The sequence below is a fragment of the Corapipo altera genome, unplaced genomic scaffold, assembly GCF_003945725.1.
Source record: "Corapipo altera isolate COAL_440 unplaced genomic scaffold, ASM394572v1 61, whole genome shotgun sequence".
In the NCBI taxonomy this organism is placed as follows: Eukaryota; Metazoa; Chordata; class Aves; order Passeriformes; family Pipridae; genus Corapipo; species Corapipo altera.
In genome coordinates this window covers 5,938,974-5,965,680 of record NW_020884910.1, presented here as the reverse complement: position 1 = coordinate 5,965,680, position 26,707 = coordinate 5,938,974, and the positions used below count along the sequence as shown (strand labels likewise).

General features: G+C 42.8%; 1 protein-coding gene across 3 annotated transcripts; it reads left to right on the top strand.

Annotated features, from left to right (window-relative positions):
• Positions 1 to 93: 93 nt before the first annotated feature.
• NAA50 (N(alpha)-acetyltransferase 50, NatE catalytic subunit) lies at positions 94 to 24,633 on the top strand. 3 transcript variants are annotated; one of them, XM_027653485.1, is made up of 5 exons: positions 94 to 250; positions 14,392 to 14,525; positions 14,995 to 15,114; positions 16,047 to 16,113; positions 18,551 to 24,633. In XM_027653485.1, the coding sequence occupies exons 1-5, from the start codon at positions 243 to 245 to the stop codon at positions 18,729 to 18,731; spliced, it is 510 nt and encodes a 169-aa protein (XP_027509286.1). In that variant the 5' UTR covers positions 94 to 242; the 3' UTR covers positions 18,732 to 24,633. The 3 variants fall into 3 exon arrangements, with proteins under 3 accessions (XP_027509286.1, XP_027509285.1, XP_027509284.1); XM_027653484.1 differs by having other exon boundaries at positions 95 to 250; positions 14,389 to 14,525; XM_027653483.1 differs by lacking the exon at positions 94 to 250 and adding an exon at positions 10,953 to 11,047 and having other exon boundaries at positions 14,389 to 14,525.
• Positions 24,634 to 26,707: the final 2,074 nt, after the last annotated feature.

The window sequence follows — 26,707 nt, the reverse complement described above, 5'->3', positions numbered from 1 at the left end:
GGGCGCGCGGGGGGGCGGGGGTCATGGCGGGCGGGGCGGGGGCGCGCGCGCGGCGTGAGGTGAGGGGTCAGCGGGGCGGGGCGGGCGGAGGCCCATGTGGAGCGGGAGCGGGATCGGGATCAGGAGTGGGATCGGGAGGAGACTGAGGCGCCCGCGCTGAGCACGGCGAGGCCGGAGCCGCACCCGCATCGCCGGGCCCTGCACGCAGCCAGCGCGGAGGCCGGGCAGGCCGCGGACGCACCATGAAGGGGTGAGTGCGGGGCTCGGCCCGGCCCGGGCCCGCCCGGGCCGCCCGGCAGCAGAGCGGGGAGCGGCAGCGGGGCGGGCCCGGGCGCTGCGGGCCAGACACGGCGGACGGGAGGCGGGGGGCGCCGAGCGGTGCCGCCGCCTCGGGACTTGATGGGTGTCGCCGCGTCCCTCCCGCCCTCGGGGACGGGGCTCGCGGGGGCGAGTGCAGGGGGAGCCCCTCTTGAGGGAGAAGAGCCGGCGGTGCAGGAGCGCCCCGCGGGAACCCCCGCGCCCTCCCGGCTGTGCCGCCGCCGGAGCGGGGGCTCCGGGCGCTCCGCGCCGGGGACGCGGGACGCGGCGGCTCCGCGTGCTCGGGGGGATCCCGCCCTGCGGTGTCCGGGAACCCGCACAGTGGACGGGGATGCGGGCCCAGCTCTCGCCCCTGCCTGGCTGGGCTGCCGTCGTTGTGTGGCAGTAGCGAAGAAGCGCCGCTCGGTCTGTGCGGAAAGGCTGCCAGCCTCGGGTGTGTGTGATTTTGCAGCGCTGTTGTGTGTAATGTCCTTTTAGCACTTTTTGTCGGGTTTTAAGTCTTTAATTGCTACGTGGAGGCTGTGCGGCGTGGATGGATGACAAACGAGCTGTGTTCTGTGTCACGTTTCGGTAGCACGCTGCTCTCGGCCTGCCGTCACTTCTCTGTGGCTCTCGAAAACCGGAGATTTCAGGCGTGGTTGACTGAAACACTGATTTCCTGCTCAGTGGGGGCAACGAGGTGCCGTGTTTGAGTAGGTGATCGGAGGCCTTTAGACTCTCAGTTCTGCTTTGGTGTCAGATGACCTGTCTGACCTTGTGCAGGTCACTTTGGGACAGGTTTTTCAGTGTTGGTTAAATCTCCTGATGTTTATTAATTTCAGCATCACTTTCAGCTCCATGAAATGTGATCGTTCCACTCCTGTTCCTCACTTTCTTCATTCTCACAAAGGAAGCTTTCCACAGCTGCTTCTCAAAAGAGCATTAAACCAGTCCCCTTGAAACTGGTGTTATGCAATGATGGGTATTATTATTCCAGTTTGGCAGCTTAAGGCAGAGTGAATGGAAGCTGAAGCACTTAAGCTTTTACTAAGAAATGGTAAGGGGTTTAGCTTATTAGCAATTGGGGTGAGGTCACACAAGACTGCTTGATAACAGAGTCTTAGCTGTTTCTTACAGCATGTAAACAGCTACAGACATGTGGAGGGCTGACAAGTGTCTGTAGAAAGAGGCTCAGCGATGATTGCAAATAAACTGACTCTCAGCTGACACACTAAATAGGTGTGTTTGGGGTATTGGACAACTCTTTATCCACCTGCATGGAACGGGGCACCCCTGCTCTTAGTCACCTTGTAATGAGGATGGTGGAGTTTGGGAGGAGAGCAGCAGCAGGATCAGCCCAGGAGAGGTGGCAGTTGATGTGATTGTTGTTCTGCAGCGCTCCCGACAGAACTGGGTTTCCTTTTATCCTTTGTTGACCGTCCTGCTGTTTGCTACAGCTTAGCTTTGCCTTGGCCCTGTGTCAGTTGTGGGACAGGGTTACTGGGACCTGGATGTGTGAGGGTTGTCCGGGCATGTCCAGCTGGAACCATGGGGGTCTCCTGGCAGGTCACAACCAGAGCTGTGCACTGTGCTGTGGTGCTCCTCAAGGGGTGAGCCTGGCTGTGCTTGCACTGCTCAGGAGTTCTCATTTTGTGGAGATTTTTACCTTTTGTAACTTTTTTAATAAAAAGCTATAGAGTAAAAACCTACATACCCCTCTTCTGCTTTCAGAGCACCAAACTTTGTTTCTGTTACTTTACTTTCACTTAGAGGCAGTTTTATCACTGGTTCGACTTCAAGACTTATTCTTTGGACTCTGTACTCTGTGCTTTTCTGGTACTTCTTCATCTCTTTGAAGAGATATTCCTGTCTTGCCAAAACACTGTTAGCACCACGCAGCAAGTTCTTGTGCAGAATAAATTCATATTCTTGTGCAGATTCTCATATTGAATCCAGGTGTTCTCTGAAATTTCAAATAGAGGCAAATACGCCAACAGAACTCAAATTGAAAAATAACCCCATTTAAATACAATGCGAGACTCAAAGGACTAGAGAATATTTCAAAAGGAATATATAAATTATAGAGGGGTACTTTGAAACAAGTCCAAATTGTTTGTCAAGTTACAAAGATCGGTGAAGATCCCTAAAGTACTGTCAGAAGATGGCTCTAAAAATAGATCTAAAGCTTCAATTCCCCATATACAGAAACTGATGTGCTCGAAGGGATCTGGTCTGTCTTTAGTATTGAATCCAAAATTGTGGATAAGTCCTTTTGAACAAACTGACTCCATCTGAGTACTTTTTCTGGGAGTGTGTGTGTTGCATTGTAACCCACACCGCAAAGGACAGAGATGATTTTGGGGAGCGCTAAGACACATGATGTCAGCTGTAATTATGAAGAGTCTGCTTGGGCAGAGAAAGAATTAAAGAAGAAACTGTCAAGTTCACTGACGTTTTGAAATTTCAGATCTATAGGATTCAGATCTAAGCGTGTTACTTGCAGCCCTCTTTCTTAGCTCTCCGAATTCAAAATAGCACATAGATATGTGTTAATAATGGACAGCAGGTTGTAATGTCTGTGACCTCCTCTACTAAGGACCTCTGGTTTCAGAGACAGTTTTTTGCTTTCTCAGCTGCTTAAAATTTTGTGGGTTTTCTCTTATTTGGTGAGTTAAACAGCTTCTGAACTGGTAACTGCTATTAGCTCCCACCTGGTTTTACTGGTGATACTTGGCTTTATGTTCGCTCTGTCTTCGCCTTCTGAATGATTTCAACAGTGTAGAGTCTCATATGTTTCCCTCTTTTTCTGAAATGTGGCTTGAGAAACTGAGGTAATTCACTGTTCTGTTGGTGAACCTCATGATTCTCTAGAGATTCATTTCTTTTTTTCATTTATTGTATTCCTAAATGTTGTTATTGTTAGTTCTGGAATTTGAAAATCTATTTTAGAACTGGGTTTGCATGAAGAAAAATACCAGTGGGAGGGACTCGGGTTCTACTGTGCGTAGTAATTTGGCTGTTTTTGTAGAGCAGATGTAAATAATACTCCCTGCACTTTGCTGCTTTCAGGATGTTGATTCACTTGTTTCTTGGTTTTTTTGTATTTTCGTTACAGTCCTTAAGCTACTGGTTTTAAGGAGAAGACAAAATCTTGCATTGATTCTCGAGCATTTGCTTATTGCTGTCTGTGACCTGTTGATATGTTAAAGTAAGGATACCTTTCTGAGCTGTTTCAGTTCAGATGAAACCTGGGAGACGAAGGCATCCAGCCTTCCCTAAAGACCACATTACACGAGGGTGCTGCAGGACCTGCATGCTCCATTGTATGCACATACCCACTGTGTGACAGGACTGTCAGATGCATTGAGCACGTAGTGCATGTTCTGGGCAGGGCCCAGTGCCCGTGATCCTGTGCATGTGCATTGTCACATTGACCAAACTCCACTTTTGATGGGAAACACCTGTGGGATTGTCATGTGGCAGCACATGCTTGAGCCACGTGATGAAAAACTGATTGAAAAGAGAGCAAAGTGCTGTGTGTTAAGGCACTGCCTCAGAAAGTAAGGTCCACTACTTTTCAGTAAGAAATTCCTGGAGGAGTGCCTCTCACTCTTATGTGTTTACAGTTATGTCTCAGGTTTTGTAGTTTCTAAGGCTCCTCACTTGCTGCAGAAGAGTCCTTAAGGCTGCATGTTTCATAGCAGGTATCTGCTGCCACAGGGACCTTCCTAACCCAGAGGCTTTCCAGGCTAGTGCTATTCTGGCTGCCTTTGTAGGAGAGACATCACTGCTGAGGAGTACTGAACATAACAGAAACATAGCTAGTGTTTTTAAAATACAGGGAATCATTATGGTAAACTGGTATCTCTGCTTGTTTGGCCAGGATTCACAAAATAAACCTTTCAAGGTCCTGAAGCTGTGCGTGTTTCTCACGAGAACAGGGAGAGTTTTTTCTCTCCTGAGTTAGTATGATGGAATTTGTGCAGAGCTGTACATTTGCTTCCATTCCTTAGGCACAGGGCTGAGCTTAATGTATATGGGAGGAAGTTCCAGGTTTATGAGAAAACTGCTGAATTGTCATATGCACTGGAGACAAAAAAAGGTAATTGAACTTGAAATTCATTGTTTATTTTTAGTCTTTTTCTGAACCTAGAAATGTCCAAGTGTGAGCCATACTCTCTGCATTTAATTTCATAGGTGGTAAATTTAGACCTTGCCTATATGGATGCTTACAAATGGCTTAATAGCTTCTAAATGAGTTTATAAAAAACTCAGTACGGTTTATTATAGGGACTTTAACCTGATTTATAACTCTTACCCTTTTTGAGTTTAATTCCATAACCAGATTAAGACATTCCACGAAGTAGGAAGGATTGGGAGGGTAGGAAGGTAACGCAGGGGTTGTGGCCATTTTATTGAAGCACTTCAGAACCCAGTCTTGGCTTTTGAGTGCTGTTTGACCATTCAGTTCTTTTTGCATGTACATGTGGCTTGTTAATATATAGATTGGCTTGCTAGTTTGGGACACTTCTATGAAAAATATAGTATCTTTAGTTAATCACCAAATACCACAGACTCTGCTGCCATCTCCTGAGGACAAGAAATGATGCATCCTCCTTTGCCACATTAAATCTCTTCTGAAATGGGGAATAATGGGTGACGGATGAGCCAGAAAAATACTTTTATCCAAGTGGAAATTATTCAGAACTTGAAGAGCCTGCCCATTTGGCAACCATCAGAAGTGTTCAGCCCAATAATCTGAGAAGGCGCTAGATGTTTTTACCTAGTGGAGGTGAAGGAGAGAACAGAAGTTGGATCTTTGTTTGGGAATCAATAAGAGAAGTGCAGTATTTCCTTGCATCCCTACTTCTCTAAGTGAGGCAGGCAATGTCAGGATTACTTTCTCCTCCCTGATGAAAGAGGGGAAGGAAAAAAGTGGTGTATGTGGAGTTCTAAAGCAGCAGAAGTTTGTCAGGAGGGGGATTTGAGATTGGAAGCAAAGGGGAAGAGGGAAGCAGTCTATGCACAGAAGAATACTTAGTGAAACTAGTTAGACTTGGACTAACTAGCTGGAGACTCTTGAACTTGAACACCTGAGAGTGGAGAAGCACAGCATTGAAATGGGATAACTGTGTATTTGTGTCAAAGCACATTGAATTAATTCATTACAGAAAGGACATTAAATAAGGCTTTATAGAAAACTGAGCTAAAACCGTTTCCACAACAGTTCCCATACTAGGTGACTAAGATTAGGATATTTGAATTTTCCTAGGGGCAGAGGTTTTTTTTCTTTAGTTAATTGAAAATAAAATACTGTACTGCATAGTAAGATCTTCATGCATGAAGTACTTCTGAGCTCACTTGGCCTTCCTTCTCCCTCTCCCTGTTCTTTTCCAGGCTCCATGTGATCTTTGGCCCTTAGCAGACTAGAATCTCTAACCCTGAAAAATTTCTGACTTCCACCATCTGAGCACTGTATTTATGTTCTCTTGAGAGTATGGGGTGAGGGGTGAGACCCAGGGCAGCAACTGAAGGCTTATGAAAGTTTTCTCTACATGGTACTTGAAATTACTTGTCAGTAAAGATCACAAATTAGGTTGAAAATTGCAGTTAAAGGAGGCTTGTTTGGTTTTAGCTCTTTAGCACAAATTTTCATTTGAGAGCAATTCTTTCTTATTGAAAATTGGGAAGGGGGGGAAATAGCTGGTTTTGCTTGTAAGTTAGGTGCTTACAATGATTGTTGCTTTAGAAGTGTTTTAAGGTAGGCACATCAAACTGATAGCACATTCTGTTAATTTTTCACAGTATGTTATTAATATAATGTGTGATTTGAACACCTTAAAAGAACCACCAGCTCTGGGACTGACATCCAAAGGCAGGAAACTCATAATGACCCGACTTTATTTTTAATTGTTCTAATGGACACAGGCATTTGTGAGAAAAGGTGTTTCAGTGACCTACAGAAATAGTCTGTGTGAAGCAGAAAAATAATTTTCGCCTGATATGTCAATTCAATGTTTGTTGTCTAATGTACATACTAGAAGTGCCCTCGAGCTATATTTATGTAAATAAGGTACTTTGTAAACCCAGCATCACTTCTATTTTGAATTTGAATGTAAGCCTGTGTTCTTTCCTGATGATCATTAGGTACTTCATGAACACTAATTAGTGAAGGACCACGATCTCCTGGGAGGCAAGTGAGGGTTATAATTTTTGTATCTGGGGACACCAAGGGTATGGAAAAGGGCAGTAATCTATAAGATATCTCAGGATATAGATAACAGAGACACAATATTATTTTTGAGCAAAGCTTTTTTCAAACTAGTGAGTACTGCTTTGCAATCATGGATCAAAATCTGAATGTTCCTGTGAGCTTACTTGACTAATAAGGAAACATGGTTAGGTGAGCAATGGAGAGCTGGGATTTCTGGCAGCTCTTTATCTGCTATATGATCACAGGCAAGTTGTTTCCTCTTTCACCTGACTTTGATGTACCTGGGATAGGCAGAGTTAAAATCTAGGCCTTGACCTTGTGAGGTGCTCTGAAGCATCAGTGTGTTATAGGCAACAAAATGATATATGTATGGCTGCTTTTTTGTTGTAGACCAGCTGTATTTATTTCTGATATTTTGGAGTTTGAAAATTCTGTCAGCCGGGCATGGTGATTCCTGGTTTTTGTATCCAGATGCAGAATGAGATAACTTCTAATTTTCTTGGGAAAGTTTATTTTTATTTGACACTTGTTGAAGTGACCTCCCTACCTCCCCTTGCACTTGCATAATCTAGGTAGCTGAGGTGCTTCATGATTGTGCTGCTACTTTAGCTTTAGGGTTGTCTTTTTTTGGCGGGAGAGGGTTTGGTTTTGTTTTTTTGAGATCATGGTTGAGCCTAGATTTGAGGTCTAGTACAACTCTTAAAGAACTTTTTTGAGCTGGAAAAACTGTGAGGCTATTATTGCATAACTTTGCTTCTTGCATGTGGAGACTGGCCAGTATTTTGTAAGTGGTCAGGTTTTCTAGGTTGAAGCAGAATGAAATATCCAAATAAAATGAAGAAACTTGACTGTAATGTGCTATGGGTTTGCTGTTGGTTTTTCTTGTTTTGTTTTGTTTTTTGTTGTAAATGAGGGAGGCAAGGAGGATCTGAAGTGTGTCTTGGGGAATAATGATGCGTGACAGTGAAACCTGTTCACAGTGAGATCCATTAGAATTACAAGTCTTGAATGAAGTCTTCTGATAATTCTGATTCTAAAATTGCTTACCTTTCTTCTGTACATCACTGTGCCCTTCTGCAGGCCAGCATACAGCCAGGAGTAACTTCCAGCAGAGTATCAGGTGTCGTGCAAATACATGTTTTCAGTAGTAAGTGGGGCTAAAGAAGATCAGGGGGACTCAGAGGCAAATTGGTAAGATTTTTCCATGCTAGGTTTGTACATATCCTTCTGGTTTCCTGACAAGTGAAGCAGAGTAGATATACAGCCCACAGATCTTGGAGATAATTGAAAACATGCTGGTCTGCCCACAAGAACTAGACTAACTTGTGTGCCTGGTGAGACAGCTCATCTATTAAAAAAAAAACAAAACCCAAACAAAAACAAAGCAACCAAAAAACCCCCAGTGATCCCAGAACCCAAAACACTGGAGAGGCTCATTTGGCCTTGGAGTTGACTCTAAGCAAAGCCACACCCTTCAGGTCTATAGCTTTCATGGTTCTGGTTTGGTTTTATTTTATGAGTGGATTATCCTGTCTAGACTCCTGCTTTGACTTGGAAGCCGGAATAGAAGCAGTAAAGCTTAGCTGGCTGCTTAGCAGGTGACAAACCTCCTCTGAAGTCCTCTTAATTTGTTAGAGCTCATTTCTCTGCGCTCCCTCTCCTGACTGAGGGTACCTCAGTAAGTTTTGCGAGTTTCAGATACAGCTCTGCTAAATTTAGCACACCAGATGCCTTCAATAAGCCGAGCCCAGCTATCAGTTGCGTGGAGATCTGTTTCAGTCAGGCACATCCCTCTGGGGAGAGACTTGCACTATTTAAAGTTGAATGAGACTGAGATTCCTACAGCATTAAGAAACTCAAGATTCCCCTTTTTTTCTCCCCGATGTTCATTCTAAACTAGTATTCAGCACTCGATATTCCCTGGAACTGAATTTGTGTTTCCTCTTGAAGTGTAACTCTGGAAATTGGCTGTTTCTTGAGCTGTCATTCTGTGTAGCAGTTCTCCTTTGGGATATGTTGAGCAGCAAAAGGCAGTCTTAGCATAAGTAACACTAGTGTCTCGTTTAGACTGTGTTACTTCCACCATTATAAATTCAAGACACTATAGGAAAAATAGACTGTGTTTAAATAACAGGCCTGTAGTAAGCTTCAGGTAGAGGAATGCAACTGCATTGGGACTAGTTGGAATTGCATTTGTTTCTACAAAAAGTGTGAGGTTTTTTTCTAGCTGGTGCCTGAAGGATACTGGGGCACTGGCATGCAAGAGCAGAAGTGTTAATGCCAATGTTCTGGGCATGCATCCAGTTTCAGTAACTGGTGCATGTCACCTCACTAAAGTCACACTTCCATTTGGATTTTGTGGATCACTCCTCACTTCTGCTCTAACATCGCTAGGCAGTGTTGCTGTGAGCTTTTAATGGATAGCAGCCTTATGCAGCAGGAACCAGTTCCCTTTACTAGTGAAGTTTCAGTGTTTTTTCCACAGTAACCAAGTCACAGAATGTTGCAGTTGTGAGAAATGCAAGGATCCTAGGATATTGGTTAGAGCATGGTGCTAACAATGCCAAGGTTATGGGTTCAATCCCTGTATGGGCACTTAAGAGTTGAACTTAAAGATCCTTGTGGGTCCCTTCCAACTCAGAATACTCTGATTCTGTGGTATGTCAGGAAAAGGCTTCTGGTAGAGACAAGAAAAACTTATTGCCATTATACAAGACAATAGGAAGTGTTTGGGGGTGCTATCAGCAGTTTTGATTAGCTGTGTTTAAGGAAAATTAACTTTTAATTTGAAGGAATGTGAAGAAGAGCTAGTATGAGAATAGTGGGATTTGAGAGCCAGTCTTAGAGGAGGTCAGGAGCTTGGCTTTGGTTAGAAGAAGGAAAGCATAAAGAGATCATAACTCTCTGAAAAGGCACGTGTGATGGACATTATTGGTACCCATCATCTACAGACAGCATATGGGTAGGCTTGAGTGCATTTAGGATGGAAATCAGAAGAAAGCCTAACTATGAGAGTAATGGTATCTTGGGAACAGCCTTACAGTGGAAGACATTTAAGTGGCTTCAGAGGGCTGTTATTCCGTCAAGGAAAGGGTATGGATTTGTAGAACACTGTAGTAGTAAGAGGCCTGACATGATGACCCAGGAGTCCCTCATTCTGCCATGTTAAAAATAGTTGCTTGGGGTGGGTAGTTAACTTGTTCCAGAAGTTAAGATGGAGTACAGTTGACTATTGCATGCTCCATGGAGTGCCGTTTGAGATGTAGGGTGTCAGTAGTGTTGTAGGGTGTCAGTAGTGTATATCTTCTTAGTAATATTATTGGCATCATAGAGTCAAATAATCTGTTAGGGAAGGGCATATCTCTTCTGGATGCTTCAGGCTCTGTACACATCTTTATGTTCTGCTAATTTGGGCTCATAATTTATTTTTTTTCTTTGCAACAGCAGAGGATAGGTATTTCTGATACCTCTACTGAGTGGGAATGCATAGGACTGGCCTAATCAGACCTTAGCTGACAAGGTAAACTTATGTTACCGATTTGGCTGAGAAGTAGCTTGAAGAAGCAGGTCTAGTTGTAACTAGCTGTTAAAATAAAAAAAAACTAACAAAAAAAAAAAAAAGGAAAGGAAAAAAAAGTAAAAAGCCCCACAAAGGTATTTGCTTTACTCCAGTGAAAGGAAGGGAGTGATCATTTTGTGTCCTTTGTTACAGGTGCTTTGACTTGGATATTTGGAATAGTTTTTTTAAAATCCTTAAAGGTATGTTGTTCTGTAAATGATAAAGTGTAGCACTGTATTGGCTGGACATTGTACTGTGTTCACAGGTGTACTGACAGATCTACATCCCCGTGCTGCTCTTGCACAGTGCTTCCAGGTTAAACTGGGGTAGGCTGGCACTTCTGTTCAAGAACCAACAAGTTCTGCCTCTGGCAACTTGTTTTCTCTTTATGCTGGCAGAAGACTTTGTGTGGTGAACCCAGTCAGGGGACTGATGTGGGTTAAAACTAAACTTTTCTTTTTTTGGCTAGGTTAGTTTTAATTGGTGTTGGTTCACCACATTGTTGCACAAATGTTTGTGCCAAAAAGAAGACGGGAATGTGTGGCTTGGGGACAGCAAGACTGCTGCTTTTGGCAGCAGTGCCAGCTTTCCCATGATTTTACTCAAGGCCACAGTGGCACTTTTGCCACATTGTCCTCAGGCAAAATGATAAACTCTCATGATGTGGGTCTTCCTTTCCACATCCTCATTTAGTTTGCTTATTAAATGTTTTTGTGCGTAATAGATGTGGTGCTGATTTAATCAACTAGTACTATACATTAAAGTAATTTATGGGTTTAGTGCATACTATTTAAGCAGATGTATTTAGCATATTGATTTATGCTTCCTGCAGTGTTTCTCAAACCCTTTTCATATTTTCCTCCAGGATAAAATATTGGCCCTGGTGCAACTCTCAAGCAGCGAGGAACCAGCTAGTGACAGAGCACAGGAGGCAGGCAGCAGGAGATGGCAGGAGGCAGCAGTGAATGTGGCAAGTGGTGAGAGATAGAGGGGGGAAGTCTAAGGGCTCTAGGAAATCTATCGACAAGTGTCTTTTAGACACCTACTACTGGAACTCGTTTCTCTGGCCTGATGCCAGCCTCAGAGGCGATGTCTTGGCTCAGCAGCTACCAGCAGCCTTGGACTCTGCTTCTGCATTTATTTATATTTATTGTCTGTCTGAAACCTTCTTGGTGAAGGTTTGTCTTCTGGCCATGGTCTTTTCTTAGACATCCTGCCCTGGCTGCCTGTGATAATATATCTATGTCCTGCTGCACTGTCATCATAAATATTTCACAGTGACTGCCTTCTAATGCCTCATTTGTTTCATTAGTAACTAATTAATTTTAAAATAATATTAGAAAATGCACTAGCTGATGATGGTCTATGTCAGAGATTTTTGCTCAAGTATCAAAAGGGACCTCCTGTATAACAACTTTGCTGTGAGTTCACCACTTGGCTGTGAGTTCATCATGCTAGCATTGCTGATCTATGGGAGCTTGGAACTATTGATATAAAAAAAGTATTGCCAAGGTTAATATATTATTTGGAGAAGAGGTCTAGACTTTCAATGACTAAATATGAGTGTGAGATTTGTCTCCTCTCTCACTGACCTCCTACACTGCAGCTAATCTGGCCTACCCGGGCAGTTGAGACCTGCTCCCTTTGGTTTCCACTCTGATGCAGATGGCAACAAAAGAGGCTGTTCAGTCTTCTCTTCCCTTCTAATGCAAGATTACTGAGGTGCTCTGCTCCAGCAAAACTCTCTAACAGACAGAAATATACCCAGGAACAGACATGCCACAGTTTTATTCCTGCCTTTTGTGAGGAAGAAGTAGCAGCACTGCTGGCTGGGATTAGAAAAGGGCACAACTTGCCTTCTGTGTGCCTGAAGAAGCCCTGCCATGCTAGGCTGAACAGCTGGGCATAAAGCAAGCATTGCAGTTTCTCCATCATCTGATAACTTCTGTGGTGTGAGGAGATCATCCTTACAAGCTCAGAAGTTATTGTGTGTTGAAATAGCATTATCAAAGGGACTCACACAAATGGCAAACATGAAGAAAGGCATCCTGAGAGCAAAAATAATCTAGAAGATGGAAAAGGCTGTGAAACAAAGGGGTGGTTGTGGTAGGACTCACAGAAAAGAGATACTGCAAACTATTTCAGCACAATGTAGTGGCTTATAGCAAGAAACTTTAGACATATAACCTCTTGTTTTTGCCTATAGTATGCCTGTGTATCTTGACATGGATGAAATGCAAGAATATGGAGTCTCTTGCTTCTTCTGTCATTATTGAAATCACTGTTGGAGAACATACTGTCCATGTAGTGAGATGTCTCTCAGGAGATGGCTGTACAAGTGAGCAGAGCTCGAGGACAAACTGCAAGGATTCATTGCTTAGCAATTGCCTTTGCAATTGGAGGAAAAAGGTTGACATGTGCAGTGTGGTGGGGGGAAGGTAGATGAGGAGCTGCCTGGAAGAGTTTGCAAGAACCCATACTGACATGAGATGCTTGAAATCAGGGGGCTTTTTAATCTCTTTGGCAAATGCGTGACAAAAAGGTTAAACTTTGGAGTGAGCCAAGTTGATGTGTAAATGCCATCCGTTAATTCAAAGTAGTAACTCAAACATTTTAATGTCATGGAGAATTACAAACTTGTCAATTGTCCATTTATGCTTGGTGGTCCTCTAAAAGATAGGCCCTACTTACAAGTTGTTTAGCTTCTGTGGGGAACACTAGGGTGATTGTGTCATGCCGGAGAGCGGGCAATGGTGAGCCTTGATATCTCAGCAGAACTGAAAACTGTATTCTTTGCTGTAAAAAGAGAAAGTAGGTGTGAAGGTAAGTTATGATTCTTGAAGTAAACGTTAAAGACTCCGTTCCTGTAGCTTTTTCTGATAGTTTTTCAGGCTGCACTACAATGCCCAGAGAGCACTGTGCATTTATCACCCATCATTGGTAGTGACAACTAAAACTGGTATCTGGAGTATTAATCATTTAAGGGGGTTTTTCTGTATAACCAAGGTCAGTAAATAAAACAGAGACAGATTACACTCTGCATTGCTTGCTGCAGTTCTTAAAGAAAAATAAGTTGTTGGTTATTATATCTTCTTAGCGTCACTGTGTTATTTAAATTAACTTGTGCTGTTGTGTCCTAGGGATTAACCTACCTGAAAAACAACCTGCCTAGGCACAAGAGACATTGGAGATGGAAAGCAGCACATTACTAGAATGAACTTCAAGCCTGATGTACAAAGCTGCTTCTTTGAAAATGGAATTTGATTTTTTTTTCTAAAAGGCGAGCAGTGTCTCTCCTGCTGTTTGGGCAGAAAACAATCTAGTTGCCCATGTGTATTTGGTAAAAACAGGGCTGAGGTGAACTGAGAATTCTTTGCATTTCTAATTCCATGTGTATTGGCTTTGTACCTGCCCTCTTATTCTGTTGACCATTTGGGAAATGATTTTGATTATCTTGGGGTTTTTATTTTTCATTCTTGTAGTCCTTGTTAAAACTGCTTACATTCACCTAGGGGCAGCTGATCTCTTTATTTATTTTTCTTTGGTTTGTTTAGGTTTGCTTCTGTGTATATAGTGTTTCTGTCAGGAAGTTAGTATTAGAAAAGAGAGAAACTTGGTCTGTTTGTTCTCAGTATAATTCAGTACTGATATTTTAAAGTTGTGATTCTGCTCTCAGTCAGCAGGAAGGATTACATCAGAGATGATCATAGTAGATGCAGATACCACCTTGAGAGGGGCACACTTGCATATTAACAGGCTTAATATGTTTGCTGCACACAGCATTGTTGTTTTTTAGAGAAATATGTCTAGTAGTGACTTTGTCTAAGCGTAAGCTTTGTATTGCTAGGTGGTAAAATTAAGGCTGTCTATGAAGCATGGATAAGGACTTCATTTCCTTGGTCTCTATTCTAGCTTTCTGTTCCTCTGCTATTTTCTTTGGGGTTTTCTTTTCTTTGCCCTTGTGATCTTGATGATCAGTGGGAAAATTAGCAGTATAAAGTTAAAGCTAATACTTCTGCAGGGATTTGTGTTCTCCTGTCTCCCACCCAATGAAACCACACGTGCCCTACGGTACATTAGTGTTAAGTGTGGCCTGAGAAATCTCTGACTGTATGGTACCCACTGAAATTAGGTTTGGGAGTTATATCAGCCACCAACGTAAGACTTAATTGTATGGGTTGGACATGGCAGTTCAAATATGTATTGAACTGATGATTAGGTGGGACAGTTCTCTACGCATAAATAAAATGATTTATTTTTTGTGTCCTTAAAAAGTTTGCAGTGTGTCAGATGTTAAGCGTGTTTTGATTTGTTCCAGTAGCCGGATCGAGCTGGGAGATGTGACGCCACACAACATTAAGCAGCTGAAGAGGCTAAACCAGGTCATTTTTCCTGTCAGCTACAATGACAAGTTCTACAAGGATGTACTGGAGGTTGGCGAACTAGCCAAATTAGGTACAAGTGTTCTTGCCAGTAATTGTGGGCTATGGTGGCAGAAGTGCTCATCATTGCTGTCCGTAACGGTTTTGAACAGCAGCTCCTTCTATTTTGTTGGTTTACATCATGAAAAATAACTGTTTGGGAACTTCAAAAAAAGCAGCAGTCCCAACCTCAGAGGGTTTGTGTTCTAAATAGATTACATCCCACTGGGAATAGGCACGTTTTCTGTTTCAGCAGAAAACAATTGTGTGCTGCCAGCTTACCTCCTGATGTCGTTGCTGGTTGGTTTGAATAGTAGTAAGCATCCACTGTGTTAGAGCTCCACTGGTAACTTCAAGTGTGAATCCACAATATATGATATTTTATCTGGATGGGAGAATTAGCGGGATGGGAGGGAGGAAGGAAGATCAAGGGCGTAAATGAAGGACCTGTATGTACAGTTTGAGATTTGTGACTGATAACCCTTTGTTTCTCTCCCTGGCAGCCTATTTCAATGATATTGCAGTGGGAGCAGTGTGCTGTAGGGTGGATCACTCCCAGAACCAGAAGAGACTCTACATCATGACACTTGGATGCCTGGCACCCTACCGAAGGCTAGGAATAGGTAAGGAGGATCTTTTGTATCTGAGTCACCAGAGAAACCAGGTTGCTGTGCAGCATTCTAGATGTGCTTTCAGGTTTTTAAAAGTTAGTGCACTTTCAGACCACTGGTTTCTTTGGAAGGGACTTGGGGGAAAGAGTATGATTTATGATGTGCTCTTTTTTCCCTGCCTTTCAGAAATGGACTTTTTGTAGAATTTTTTAATTCAGGATTTCAGATTATTTTCATTTTAACCATATTATCATACTATGATGTAAATACTCTGCTTCTATAGATGTGAAAATTGATGCGGAGAGATGAAGTAATTTGTTAGCAGTATGTAGCCAGTATGCAAGTCATACATAAATGGAGTACCACATTCCTTCATTGGCTTCTCCCTTCACTCTTCTAAATGTATGATTTTTCTGTTTATTTTGTCTTTATCACTACTGATCATTGCTACTCAGCGGTAGTACCTGATTTCTGTCTATACTGCATTTTGTTCTTTGCTCTACCTTGCAAATACGTAGGCCAGATTAATCAAGACCTTACAGTAACCCATTTGCTTTGATAAACTGGAATGAAAAGATAACTTTATTTTAAATTATTTTACTAGGTCTTTGGTAGAAAAACTTACCAGTGCTCTCACTGCTTTATACATTGTTTTGACCGTTTTTTGAGGTGAGTTTGACACCTTGAAGCTGGTATTAAAATATGCTTCTGGGCTGTTGTGGGGTTTTTTATTTTCTTCAAAGCAACAATGAATTAAAGTTTCTGAGCAGTCAGAGAGACAGTGAAATGCCTGCACATCATGTTTTATTTGCCTTTCCTACTTCTCACAAGCTCTATCATTTTGGTCTACCTACAGTTAACCTGCCTCTCCTCAAGAAAGCACCTAGCTAAGTACTTAATTGTGCCCTTCTGGTTTTCTGAAGTATCTGTTTACCTTTTGGCAGGAACTAAAATGTTGAATCATGTCTTAAACATCTGTGAAAAAGACGGCACTTTTGACAACATCTATCTGTAAGTAAAGAAGGTACACCCACGCATTTTCTGAGTAGATACAGGAGCAAAGGGAGGGAGATCCAAGAGCATTTTTAGTATGTATTTCAGTGGGGTCATGCAAAATCTTTTAAGTTCTAGCAAGAAAGCTAGGGGTCATATTCTGGGCTTGTTGTGTGATGGTTGAGAAAACCAAAAGCTTGCTTGCTTTACAAGGGTTTTGCAAGTTTGCTGAATTTGAAAGTAGTTTAGTTACAAAATGATGTTCTAGAGCAAAATTACACTGTATGACCAAAAAATCTTTTTACAAAGGATTTTATTTTTATCCTACAGTGTCGCCTTCAGTCTTGCATGCAGTTTTGATGCATTTGCCATCTGTCTGTTGTGACAGCACTCTGTGGGTTAGAACATCAGATCTGAGATGCTTGCAAGCACTGAGAGTTTACATTCAGTAGTAAGGCCAAACTGCTATTCCCATTCCTGCACACTGACAGGTCAGCTATTTGTGCAGCAACACAATAAACTAGATCAGTGCCCTCACCCAGCTGGGGAAGCTGTTTTCAGTTTTGTTTCTGGGTATTGTTTTTAGGTTTAGTGTGGGTTTGGGGAAGGTTTTCTGGAATTTTTCTTTTTCTTTTCTTTTTTTTTTTTAATCAACTGCACAAGCACTTGGCATGATGCAGACAAGAGAACAAGCACTGGGGTAGAGGAGAGCCATCCTAATAGGTCCCCCTGGAAATAGAACCTGTAATCCATAGGTGCCAAAGCCATGCTTCTCCTCTGCTGCTGGCTTCACACTTCTTCCTGTGCGTTGGTGTCCATGCAATTACCAAATGAGCTGATGCAGTTTTTGGCCTGATCACTTACTCCTCTGAGCCAGCTTTTTCCTTGTCCATCACTGCCTGCTTACACCACCACAAGCATGATGCACTGCTAGGGATAATCCCACAGCAGGTATGGATGGACTTGTGCTGCACAGAACTGCACCCTGAATTCTTGCCAGGACTGCTGAAGATGCTGAGTGAGGAATGTTTCATACACTGATACCACTATATGGTATCAATGGTATCAAGCTTAGTCCACCTCTACCATGGAGGTGCAAAGTCTTTCACGTCCTCTACTGTTGTTTGTTTGTGCCATCTCTGTAAGAGGAACATGTGTTTTAAAGAGGAGTCTGAGTAAGGTTGCTTTTGGCTTGTATTCCTGCTCTCCTGCCTCACAAGTGGTAATGAACTCTCTCTCAGATGCCTGCTAATGGGACAGGGGCTTTCGTTTTTGCACATTACTGTGTGCACAGCGAAGGGGCTGTTTGCTGGTTTTAATGCAAAAAGCCAAATCCTTCATAATCCTTCATTACACTTCCCAGAATAAGGATTCTGGGATAACAATAGCCCTGAAAACTGGACATAACAAAGTTCTCTTAGTGGCCTGTTGATTTTATTACTGTGTCTGGTGTTTGTGCGTATTCTATGTGAATATATTATTTATACAGCTTAACATCAGTGCCTAAATTTGTCATTATTATGAAGTTTCCTTTTAGCTATTTGATGCTTATTGGGCTTAACACTGAGATCTTTTGTTTTGTTTTGCTGTTGCTTCCAGAGTTGCTTTGGTTCTATGGTTATTCAGCATGTTGTCATGACAAAGTGATTCATGAGTTTGTGTGGTGTCCACTGAATTTTGAGAGTGTTTAATGAATGCCTTTTGAGCCAAACATTTTTTTTTCCTTTCTTTCTTTTCTTCTTTTTTTTCTTTTTTTAAATGAAACTTGTGCAAATAGATGTCCTAGTCACTTAGGATGAAGAACTGATGCCTGTTAGTGTTGGAGGCCTTGAACTCTTGAAATTTGCTTGCAAAGTCTGTAAAACTCAAGGGAAATAGGTGAAAGGGGCAAGAAAGGGGAAAGGACTTTGTAAATCCATAAGGCTTCTTTGTGCTGCCATAGCTTTTTTGTGAGGAGAGAGGGGTAGTTAGAAGTGAGCAAGGTGTACACAATTGCCAGTTTTATGTTGCAGTGTGTTGGGATCACCACTTAGACAACTCCTTTGGTCATCTGAGAAGTATTTACTACAGGGTGTTAAAGTTGGCCCTACGGTGAAACTCTGTTATGTATTTCCACAAAATATCTGCCATTTCCAGATTAAGAAAAATTGTAATTACTGAGGTAGTAGTGCTTTAGGGTCTCTCTGCTATTTTATGTTCCTTAAAAGAGCTTTACTGAGGGGAAACATTTACTGCTGTTGGTTGCCATGGGCCATCCAGGAGCTGCGTGTTAGCTCAGAACTGATTTGGGAAGAGCAGAATTTCCAGTCCTCAATTTACACCATTTTTCTTGTCTTTAGACAGCTAGAACAGCTAGAAGGAGCTAGGTAGCTCCTTTTCTTACCTTGTCTTTGACCGTTCTGGGTGTGGAGGCAGAATACTGATACCTGTCGCTCTCTCCTCCCTTCTGTCCCAGGCATGTCCAGATCAGCAATGAGTCCGCAATTGACTTCTACAGAAAGTTTGGCTTTGAGATCATTGAGACGAAGAAAAACTACTACAAGAGGATAGAGCCCGCAGATGCCCATGTGCTGCAGAAAAACCTCAAAGCCCCTTGTCTTGGCCAGAATGCAGATGTGCAAAAGACCGACAACTGAACAAAACCCCAGCGGACACTTTCTTGCACTTGCTTGTCGCCAAATAAGGAAAGAGAGGCCTCTTGTTTTTTTTTTTTTAGGCTTTTTTTGTTTGTTTGTTTGTTTGTTTCTTACTCCACCGCTTCATCTTAATTTTTTTTTTCTTGACCTCTCTCCAACAAAATGTAATGCTTCTTCCAAGGATTGTCCAATCATGTTTGGGGTTGGGTTTTGGTTGGTTTTGGGTTTGGTTTTTTTTTTTTTTTTTTGAGCTCTCCTTTCTGGTGGGGTTCTTTTTGAGGGGGCTTGTTTTTTGTTTTCTGTTGGGGTGGGAAAAAGTGTGCAGATCTCTTATAAGTTTGAGGTGTGGAGGGCTTGAGCAGGTTATCCTGATGACAAGTTTCCTTCAGAATTACTCTTTCAGTAAGCAGAATGTAAATCCAATGGGGGGAAAAAAGGCAAAGCAATATCTTGTCCTTTGACTCCTACATTATCGTGTTTTTTATAACCTACAGGGTACTTTACTCTCCCCCAACCTTTGAATGTTACTTCAGTACTTCCCACTCTTCCTCTTAATCCCCCCTGCCTCAGAAAAGTATATTTAGTTCTTCCCAATATTTTTGAGTATGGCTTTTTCCTCCATCTTTTGCTGAGAAGGGTGGGCTACTTTACCATACCTTTTCACTCTGCCTGGGCTGATCTTTTTGAATGCTTTTTTAAATACTCCTCACCCAAGCTGGTGCTACACTTCTTAACTGACTGAGAGGAGAGTTTAGAGTGGTCTTTGTTTTTTCTTATTTTCATTTACCCAACTCCCAGCAGACTTCTACCAGAGTAAAAGCTATATCTGGTGCTGGCAAGAGTAACCTTGTAAAAATATGAATCCTGAGGCAAGACCCTTGCTTTAAAAATGGGTGAAATGCTGTAGGGCTCATTGAGAGTTAGTTTTACCTGTGGTGTTGGGATAGTAAAAGTGACTGTGACCACCTTACCAGCTTTGATCACATAACCAAGCATCTGTCTCCAGTTTGTTACAGCTACTAAACCTGTAGTGACACATCTAGAGATGAGGCAAGGGTTGAGGAAACCAGGCAGCAAGGCAGAGAAGGCAGACATGAGTCTGACCCTCGTCACATAGCTTTGCAGGGGTCTCCTGGATTTGCTTGGGGTTGGCTTGGCTTGCTGTGTTTATGTGCTCCTTCGGGAAGAGGTGGTGAAGAACTGCACAGTTTGTTCCTTTGAAGATTATTTTTCCCTTTCTCTGTTCAGTAGTAATAATGCAGTTCTCCTGTTGTGGGAGGGTGTTCATGGAGCACCAGAGAAAGCAGCATATATTAGAGCATTTTATGGGTTTGGAAAATAGGCTGACTGTCTTCTTCCTAGTACTGTAAACTCGAGGCTACAGTGAACTGTACTAAGCTCTGCTTTGCATCCTTTCGTGCTCCTTTCCTACGCACTGTTGCCAGCGATTTTATGTATGCCAATATAAATACCAACTTGAGCTTGGACTCTTCTCCAAGCACCTGGGAAAGTGCACTGAGCTGAGACAACACCAACCTGCCCCATCCCCCAAGAAGATGCTGAACTGCGTTCCTTTCCTGTTTGCTTTTTAAAATTTAAATCTGCATCTTGAATTCATCCACTCTGAAAGCCTCCAACCTATAGTGCGCATTGCAGCACACATCTGGTTAGTAGGTGCTGTCCAGTCATTAGAGGGTGACTTGGGAACCAAGGATTCTAAGATGAGAGTTGTGGTGAGGCAAGGGATGGCACCCCTCGTTGCACATTGTGTGGTCTTTGATACCCAGGGGGTGACTACGTGAGCTGCTACGGAATTACTCCTTCTTTCCCAGAGGTATGTAGCGTTTGTTGGAGTGCATCTTGACTGACCTATGCTGGAAAACAGCTACTTAATTTACTGGGTTTGCACTAATTGAGTCTTGGGGATGGGCAGATCGTTAACAACAGCCTGTCTGCGTGGCCTGAGCACCTGTGTTTGCAACATGCGGTGGCAGACTCTGGCTAGAAAGATGCAAACGGTTCCCTTGGCCAGAGGCAGCCTAGTTTTTGACAAAAGCTTATTTTCAGTAGGGCTAGGACCTGCTCACAGTGGTTATATTGGCCGTTCCAGCATCTTTCTAGAAGGGGGTGTATTGAAGCACAATTAGCTTGTCATATGCCAACATAGTTTCCCTGGCCATCTGTAGACCAAATCAAGAGAAGTATGTGGAGGGAGAGAGAGATAGTATTGTATTTGAGGATGTTTGTGCAGCACAGCTGTAACTCAGACCATAGCTGCCTCTGGTGCCAAGCAAAGTGCTCTTCATTCTTCTAGAACTAAGTGGTAAGTGTTTGGGTTGGGTAGATGGGTGTGGGGATATGAACTCTTAGGATTTGCTGTTGTCGTAGGCTTCCACAAATCAGTGTGTTTCACAGACAGTTTTCCTTCAGGTTTAAAAACACGAGTCTGATGTCTGAACTTACTTGGATTAACCTTTGTTTCTGTCTCTTTTTGCTTTGGGCTGCCATCATTCTATGAATGTATCCATGAAAACAATTCTTAAAGCTCCTATTCCACAGCAGACCTGCCTCACTGTAACTTCTTATAAAATGTTTTGTAGGAGGTGGAAGAGAGAGTAACCACAAATCTAGGACTCCTTTTCCCAGGCTATTAATCCTGGAAAACAGTTGTTGAATCTTGAATACAAGGTTTATTCTGAATCTCAGAGAAAGTTTTGTTCCCTGTACATGGATAAGGGCAAGTGAAGGTCAGTAGTTCTGGATGACAAACACTTGTATTTTATTAGTATATCAACCATGGTGAGGGAGGGAGGAGAATGCTGTATCTTAGTGTTGTTACCCAGAGACACTGAAATTGTGTGATGTATGGGCTTACTGCAGAGAACTTCAGTGACTTTGGTTGTTGCTGCAGCAGCGCATCCTTTTAGCTTGAAAATAGCAGCTTATGAACAAGTAAATTTTTCAAAAGTTAGGAGTCTCAGTGGGGAAAAAAAACACCAGCACTTCCTGTTCTGGATGAAGATCTAGCAAGAAAAATGTGGGTGACTAACAGCTCTAGAGTGTAAATTGTGTATATACAAGTTATTCCTGAATCTCTGCAACTGGTTTTGTCCTATGTCGGTTAAATATGAAGATATTATCTACAAAAAGACTCCTACTAGAGGAAACCATGGTACAGGAGAAAAAGAATCATCCAGAAGAGAGATCCCTCGTTTTTTGGAGGGGGAAGGGAGAGAATTTATTTTGTGTATACAGAAACTGGCTGAGTTTACATGATGCAGCTAATGGTTAAACCTGCCAACTAAATATGACATACTGTTACGATTGAAACAAACTTATGTGATATTTCGTTAAATCTTGATGGTGCCCTGTGTCTAGTAAAAATTTGATTTCCCCAAATTGTTCTATTCTTCCCCATGTTGTAATCCAGGGTCAGCTGCTATGCACAAAGTCTGTGTTTTGTAAAGTGTTTGCTGACTTGGATGTTTCTTTTGAATCTGCAACTGCTTCCTGATTAATTTGGCTAAGACCACCCCTGGTCTCTTGAGTTTAAGGTTTAGTCAAAGGTATGCTGTTATGCAGTTTACAGATGAATTCTTAATGTTACAAGTTAAGCTGCAGGGGGAGCAAATTCTTTACAATAAGATGGTCCATTTTTAATCTATATCATTGCCCTTGTTGTACATCAGGAGCATGTTTTTGTTTTTCTCAAACTCTTTAGAAATACCGTTCAGAATAAACGTGCACTATTTGAGTTATGTCATTTACAACTTGTCATGTGCAATTTTTTTTCAGTCCAGCTGTTTCCCTCTGAAATCAGATACAGAATATTCCTCAGATGTTTCATAAACTGTGTAACACAGAAGATTTCTAACACAAACTGTGTGTTGGATTGCTGTGATGAATGCCAAGGGTGTCTGACAACTGAGGAGAGCGAGGTCTGTTTGTTTGTTTTCCCTGAAGTTATGAGCCTTTCCTCAGAAATCCTGTCCTATGGGGTGGAGGGGAGCATAGGAAGAGGAACTGTCCTGGAATATTTTTGCATTGATTAGTGAGCAGTCTTGAAACAAACAGACCAGGTGTCAAGAACTCTGTTTTGGTCTTTCCAGGTTAAACAATTTAAAGTATTCAAATTAGCTGCTAGTTATTACAAATCTTGACAACAATCTTTGAAAAACTATGGTCTGTACTTGTAAAAGTAACTGGTCTTAAGATGCAGCACATACTCTTCCACAGTGACTTTTCTCAGAAAGATCTTTAAGTAAAACTCATCTCTCTTTTTACCTATTCCAATCTCTTCTGTTAAGGCCATTTTTTTGTTTGCAGTTTCATTCTGCTTCTCTCCTGCTTTGAAGTGCCATATATGAAGTGATGAAGTTGCACTCTGGCCCAGATTCTGGGGAAAAAGAAATATTTCTCTAAATATTCTACATTGTATTCTATTCAATTTAAGCTCCCTTGGAAACTTCTTTCCCGGTAATGGAGTTGCTGCATTCATTAAAATAATGTGCAAAAGCAAAGCTCAGGCTCTGAAACTTGTCTGTAGTCTTGAGCTGCTGCTACCAGGTGTCTTCCCTGACCTCTGCTGGAGGGCTGGGAAGGCACAGCTGGAGATGAACTGCTACCAGGAGTGCAGCCTTCATCACTCCAGCCTCACCAGCAGCTGCAGAGGCTGGAAAACTTTTGGTGTACTTAAACTGCTGCAGCTGTTCTCCAGACCACTCAGCTTTTATTGATCTCTGTTGTGTTTCTTTCATTCTCTGCCCTCAGCCCAGTTACCTCTCAAACAACCTGTACAGTTTTAGACAATTCAATTACTTGTGTACAGGGGAACTAGCAGATACCTCTGATCATTTGTGTGAACGGGCAACAAAGCTGTTCTGGTTCTACAGGGAGTTACACTCCCCTCACTGCTTTCAAAACTTGGGTATTTACAGGGCCCCTGTAATGATTCGAGGTGTGCTATTATCTCTTTGTTACAACAGTTTGCTTTGTTACTGATACAATTACGTAAAGAACAATTACCACATCAGGATCTAGTGAGTGATGAGTAAGTCAAGTCATTCCCTTCATTTGAAAAACTGTGATTCTTGCTTTTTTTCCCCCAGTGTGTATATCACCATATTGACCTGTGCTGGAAATAATTTGCTGTTACAATGCCCAGTCACTCAGCATTAGAAGGTTCACTTATCACTCCTCATTCTTAATACTTTTTCACCTCACTATTTCCTTTTTTAAAACAGGAATATAGACCCCAGCACAAATGTTTGACTCCACTGCTGACCTTTCATTACTGTGAAAACTGATCTTTTACTCTATGCCCTGTGATTTCTGTCTTTTAATCAGTTTGCTGTCCCTGTGAGGATACTATCCTCTGATCCTGCAGTATCTTAGATTACTTAAAATATCCCTGTCCAAAAGCTCTGAAGTCCTTTTGAGTATCTACCAAACCAAGCTGTCAGGTGAGTGTTGTGATCTGTGTCTGGCAGTATAACTTTCCTTTCCATGGGGGTTCTCCAAGCCTGTTCAACCCATCTAATCCAGATGCTTTGTATGGGACAAATGACTTGCCTTATGCTCTTTTTCTCTTGCCCTTAAAGAGGATCAGTTCAAATAGATAATGGAAAGGTTACTCTATCCCCCTCTCTTTATTCTGCTTTCTTTCCTCCTCCCCAGTGCTTTAATACTGCAAAAGCATTCAGTTTTACTACCATATTGCCTGAAGGCATTGTGGCAACATGAGCTGAAGCTCTCTAGGCCGCAAGAAACTCCTGCACTGGGGAAAGACATACTGATCTGTGTTCTGATTCCCTGTCAGCTGCTGTATCACATCATACAGACTGGGGCCAGTACTGCTCACTGAATTGAATCCAAACCTCACTAAAGCCAAGAATTAAAAAAACAACCCAAAAAACCACAATTGCGCTCAAGTTCTTGATTAAGACTATCTGAAATATGGCTGTAGAAACTCTTCACCTGTCACATAAACACCAAGTTACCTATTTAATGTAAAGCTTTTCTAAGCATTTGTGCTGTTTGTTTTGGCTTAAGCATCTTGCCATATAATTGCAAGTCTATGTTCTCCAACAGAAATAGGCTACTGATACTTAGCAGGTTCCTGTTGTATGTGACTTCACCTGTGGAGTTTTGCCTGCTGCTGGATTTTTGCCACCGTGTTTCAGATGTGTTCTGATGTTGACAATTTATGAGCTCAAAAACTCTAGAGCATTACAGGGTGGCAGAAGGTAAACTTGGTTTTACTGCTTTGGAGAAGAGGTGCTTTTTACTAAAAATTTCCACCAAAAAAGCACACTACCCTTTAAAGAGGAAAAAACCTTCAATTTATATTGGAGTACATTGATGGAGCAGTGGTATTTCAGATTTTGTCTTCCAGTTTGGTTGTGTCATATCAGAACTAAAGATAATTAAAACCAAAAAAGTGCATTTAAATTTATAATTTACACTGTGAAGCTGCTATTTATAGTAACTTTAGAATTTCTCTGCAAAACCAGCTTGGGCCTTAACGTTTTTCACAGCTGGCAAATGGGTCTTGCACTTCGTGTCAGCTGCAAGGTTATTTTGCAAGCAGCAGCTATTAAAAATAAACTGGTTTGGGTTTTTTAACATCTGATTGCTACTATGACTCATTTCAGCAGCAGAATAGTTCTTGGACACTGCTTCAGAAACTTGTCCCTGCTCTGTATTGTATTTTAGGAAGGTATATGGCTGGGAAAAAGGTATCTATGTTTTCCACAAACCCAAACATCACAGCTCTGCGTTTTTAGGTTGTCTCAGAAAGAAGAGGCCCTGCAAGCTCCATTATCGCCTACAGGTAAGCAGAGGTACCATGACGAAGGTGGGATTGTTCAGCCTGGAGAAGAGAATGTGTGGAGAGTGGCAGCCTTCCAGTATCTGAAGGGGGCTACAAGGAAGCTGGAGAGGGACTCTTGCCAAGAACTGTAGTGACAGGACAAGGGAGCAATGGGTACAAATTGAAAGAGGGGGAATGTAGATTAGATATTAGGAAGAAATTTTTTACTGTGAGGGTGGTGAAGCACTGGCACAGGTTGCCCAGAGAGGCTGTGGATGCTCCAACTCTGGAAGTATTGAAGGTCAGGTTGGAGCACCCTGGTCTAGTGGCAGGTGTCCCTGCCCCTGGCAGGGGGATTGGAATGAGAGGGTCTTTAAGGTCCATTCCAACCCTTTATCATTCTATGATGTGCTTATAAAATACAGTTTGTATTTGTAAAACACATCTGATAAGAGTTCCAGAAAGTAGCTGTGTCAGGACATCCGTGGAAACACATAGGTGAGGCTGGAAATAGGAAGATCCCTTATTAGGGCTGGTGATTGAATCAGGTGTTGGCGGGAAGCACAAACTGAGGTATCGGGGAGTTGATAGTGGCCCAGAGTCCCTAATTGAGCGGCTATAAAACAACGCTTTCCTTAAACTCTGATTTAACTCACGAGGAAGGTGGATGGAGCGCCTTCCTCCCCCCAGCACAGCGCGGGACAAAGCCTTGTGTAAAAGCACCTGTGAAGGGATCAGCCGCAGCAGAGACCTTGGAACAGCCCAGTCGCCGGAGGTGGTTGGGCTCCCACCAGAACAGCTCGCTGGCATCCAGGATTTGGAAAATCTTTACCCAGCTCCCAGTTCCTGTCCCGATCGCTGCTGGCCGGGTCGCAGGGCACTGTTTCAGCGTGGGGTGGGGAGGGCGGCGCTCCGGTGACTCTTGGCCCCTTTACCCGCAGCCCCTTCGCGGAGTTTTCTTCCGAAGCGCCGTGTCCCCGCTCGCCGCCGCTCTGGCAGGGCGGCACCTTTCCATCTGAAGGCAAAACCCACCCCCGTATTAAGTGACCCACAGCACTTTCCCCCCCGGGGTCGGCCCTGCCCCTTTAAGAGCTCCCGCCCGTCCCCCCTCGCGCTCTGTCCGCGCCGCTCATTGGCCGCCTGCGGTGCCGCTCTCCGCCGGTTC

Excerpts from the sequence above, each read along its gene's own strand:
- NAA50 (XM_027653483.1), top strand. The coding sequence starts at position 11,016 with ATGGCAGGAGGCAGCAGTGAATGTGGCAAGTG. Across the intron at positions 14,526-14,994 it reads TGGCGAACTAGCCAAATTAG|CCTATTTCAATGATATTGCA; the intron begins GTACAAGTGTTC and ends TCTCCCTGGCAG. Across the intron at positions 16,114-18,550 it reads ACTTTTGACAACATCTATCT|GCATGTCCAGATCAGCAATG; the intron begins GTAAGTAAAGAA and ends CTTCTGTCCCAG.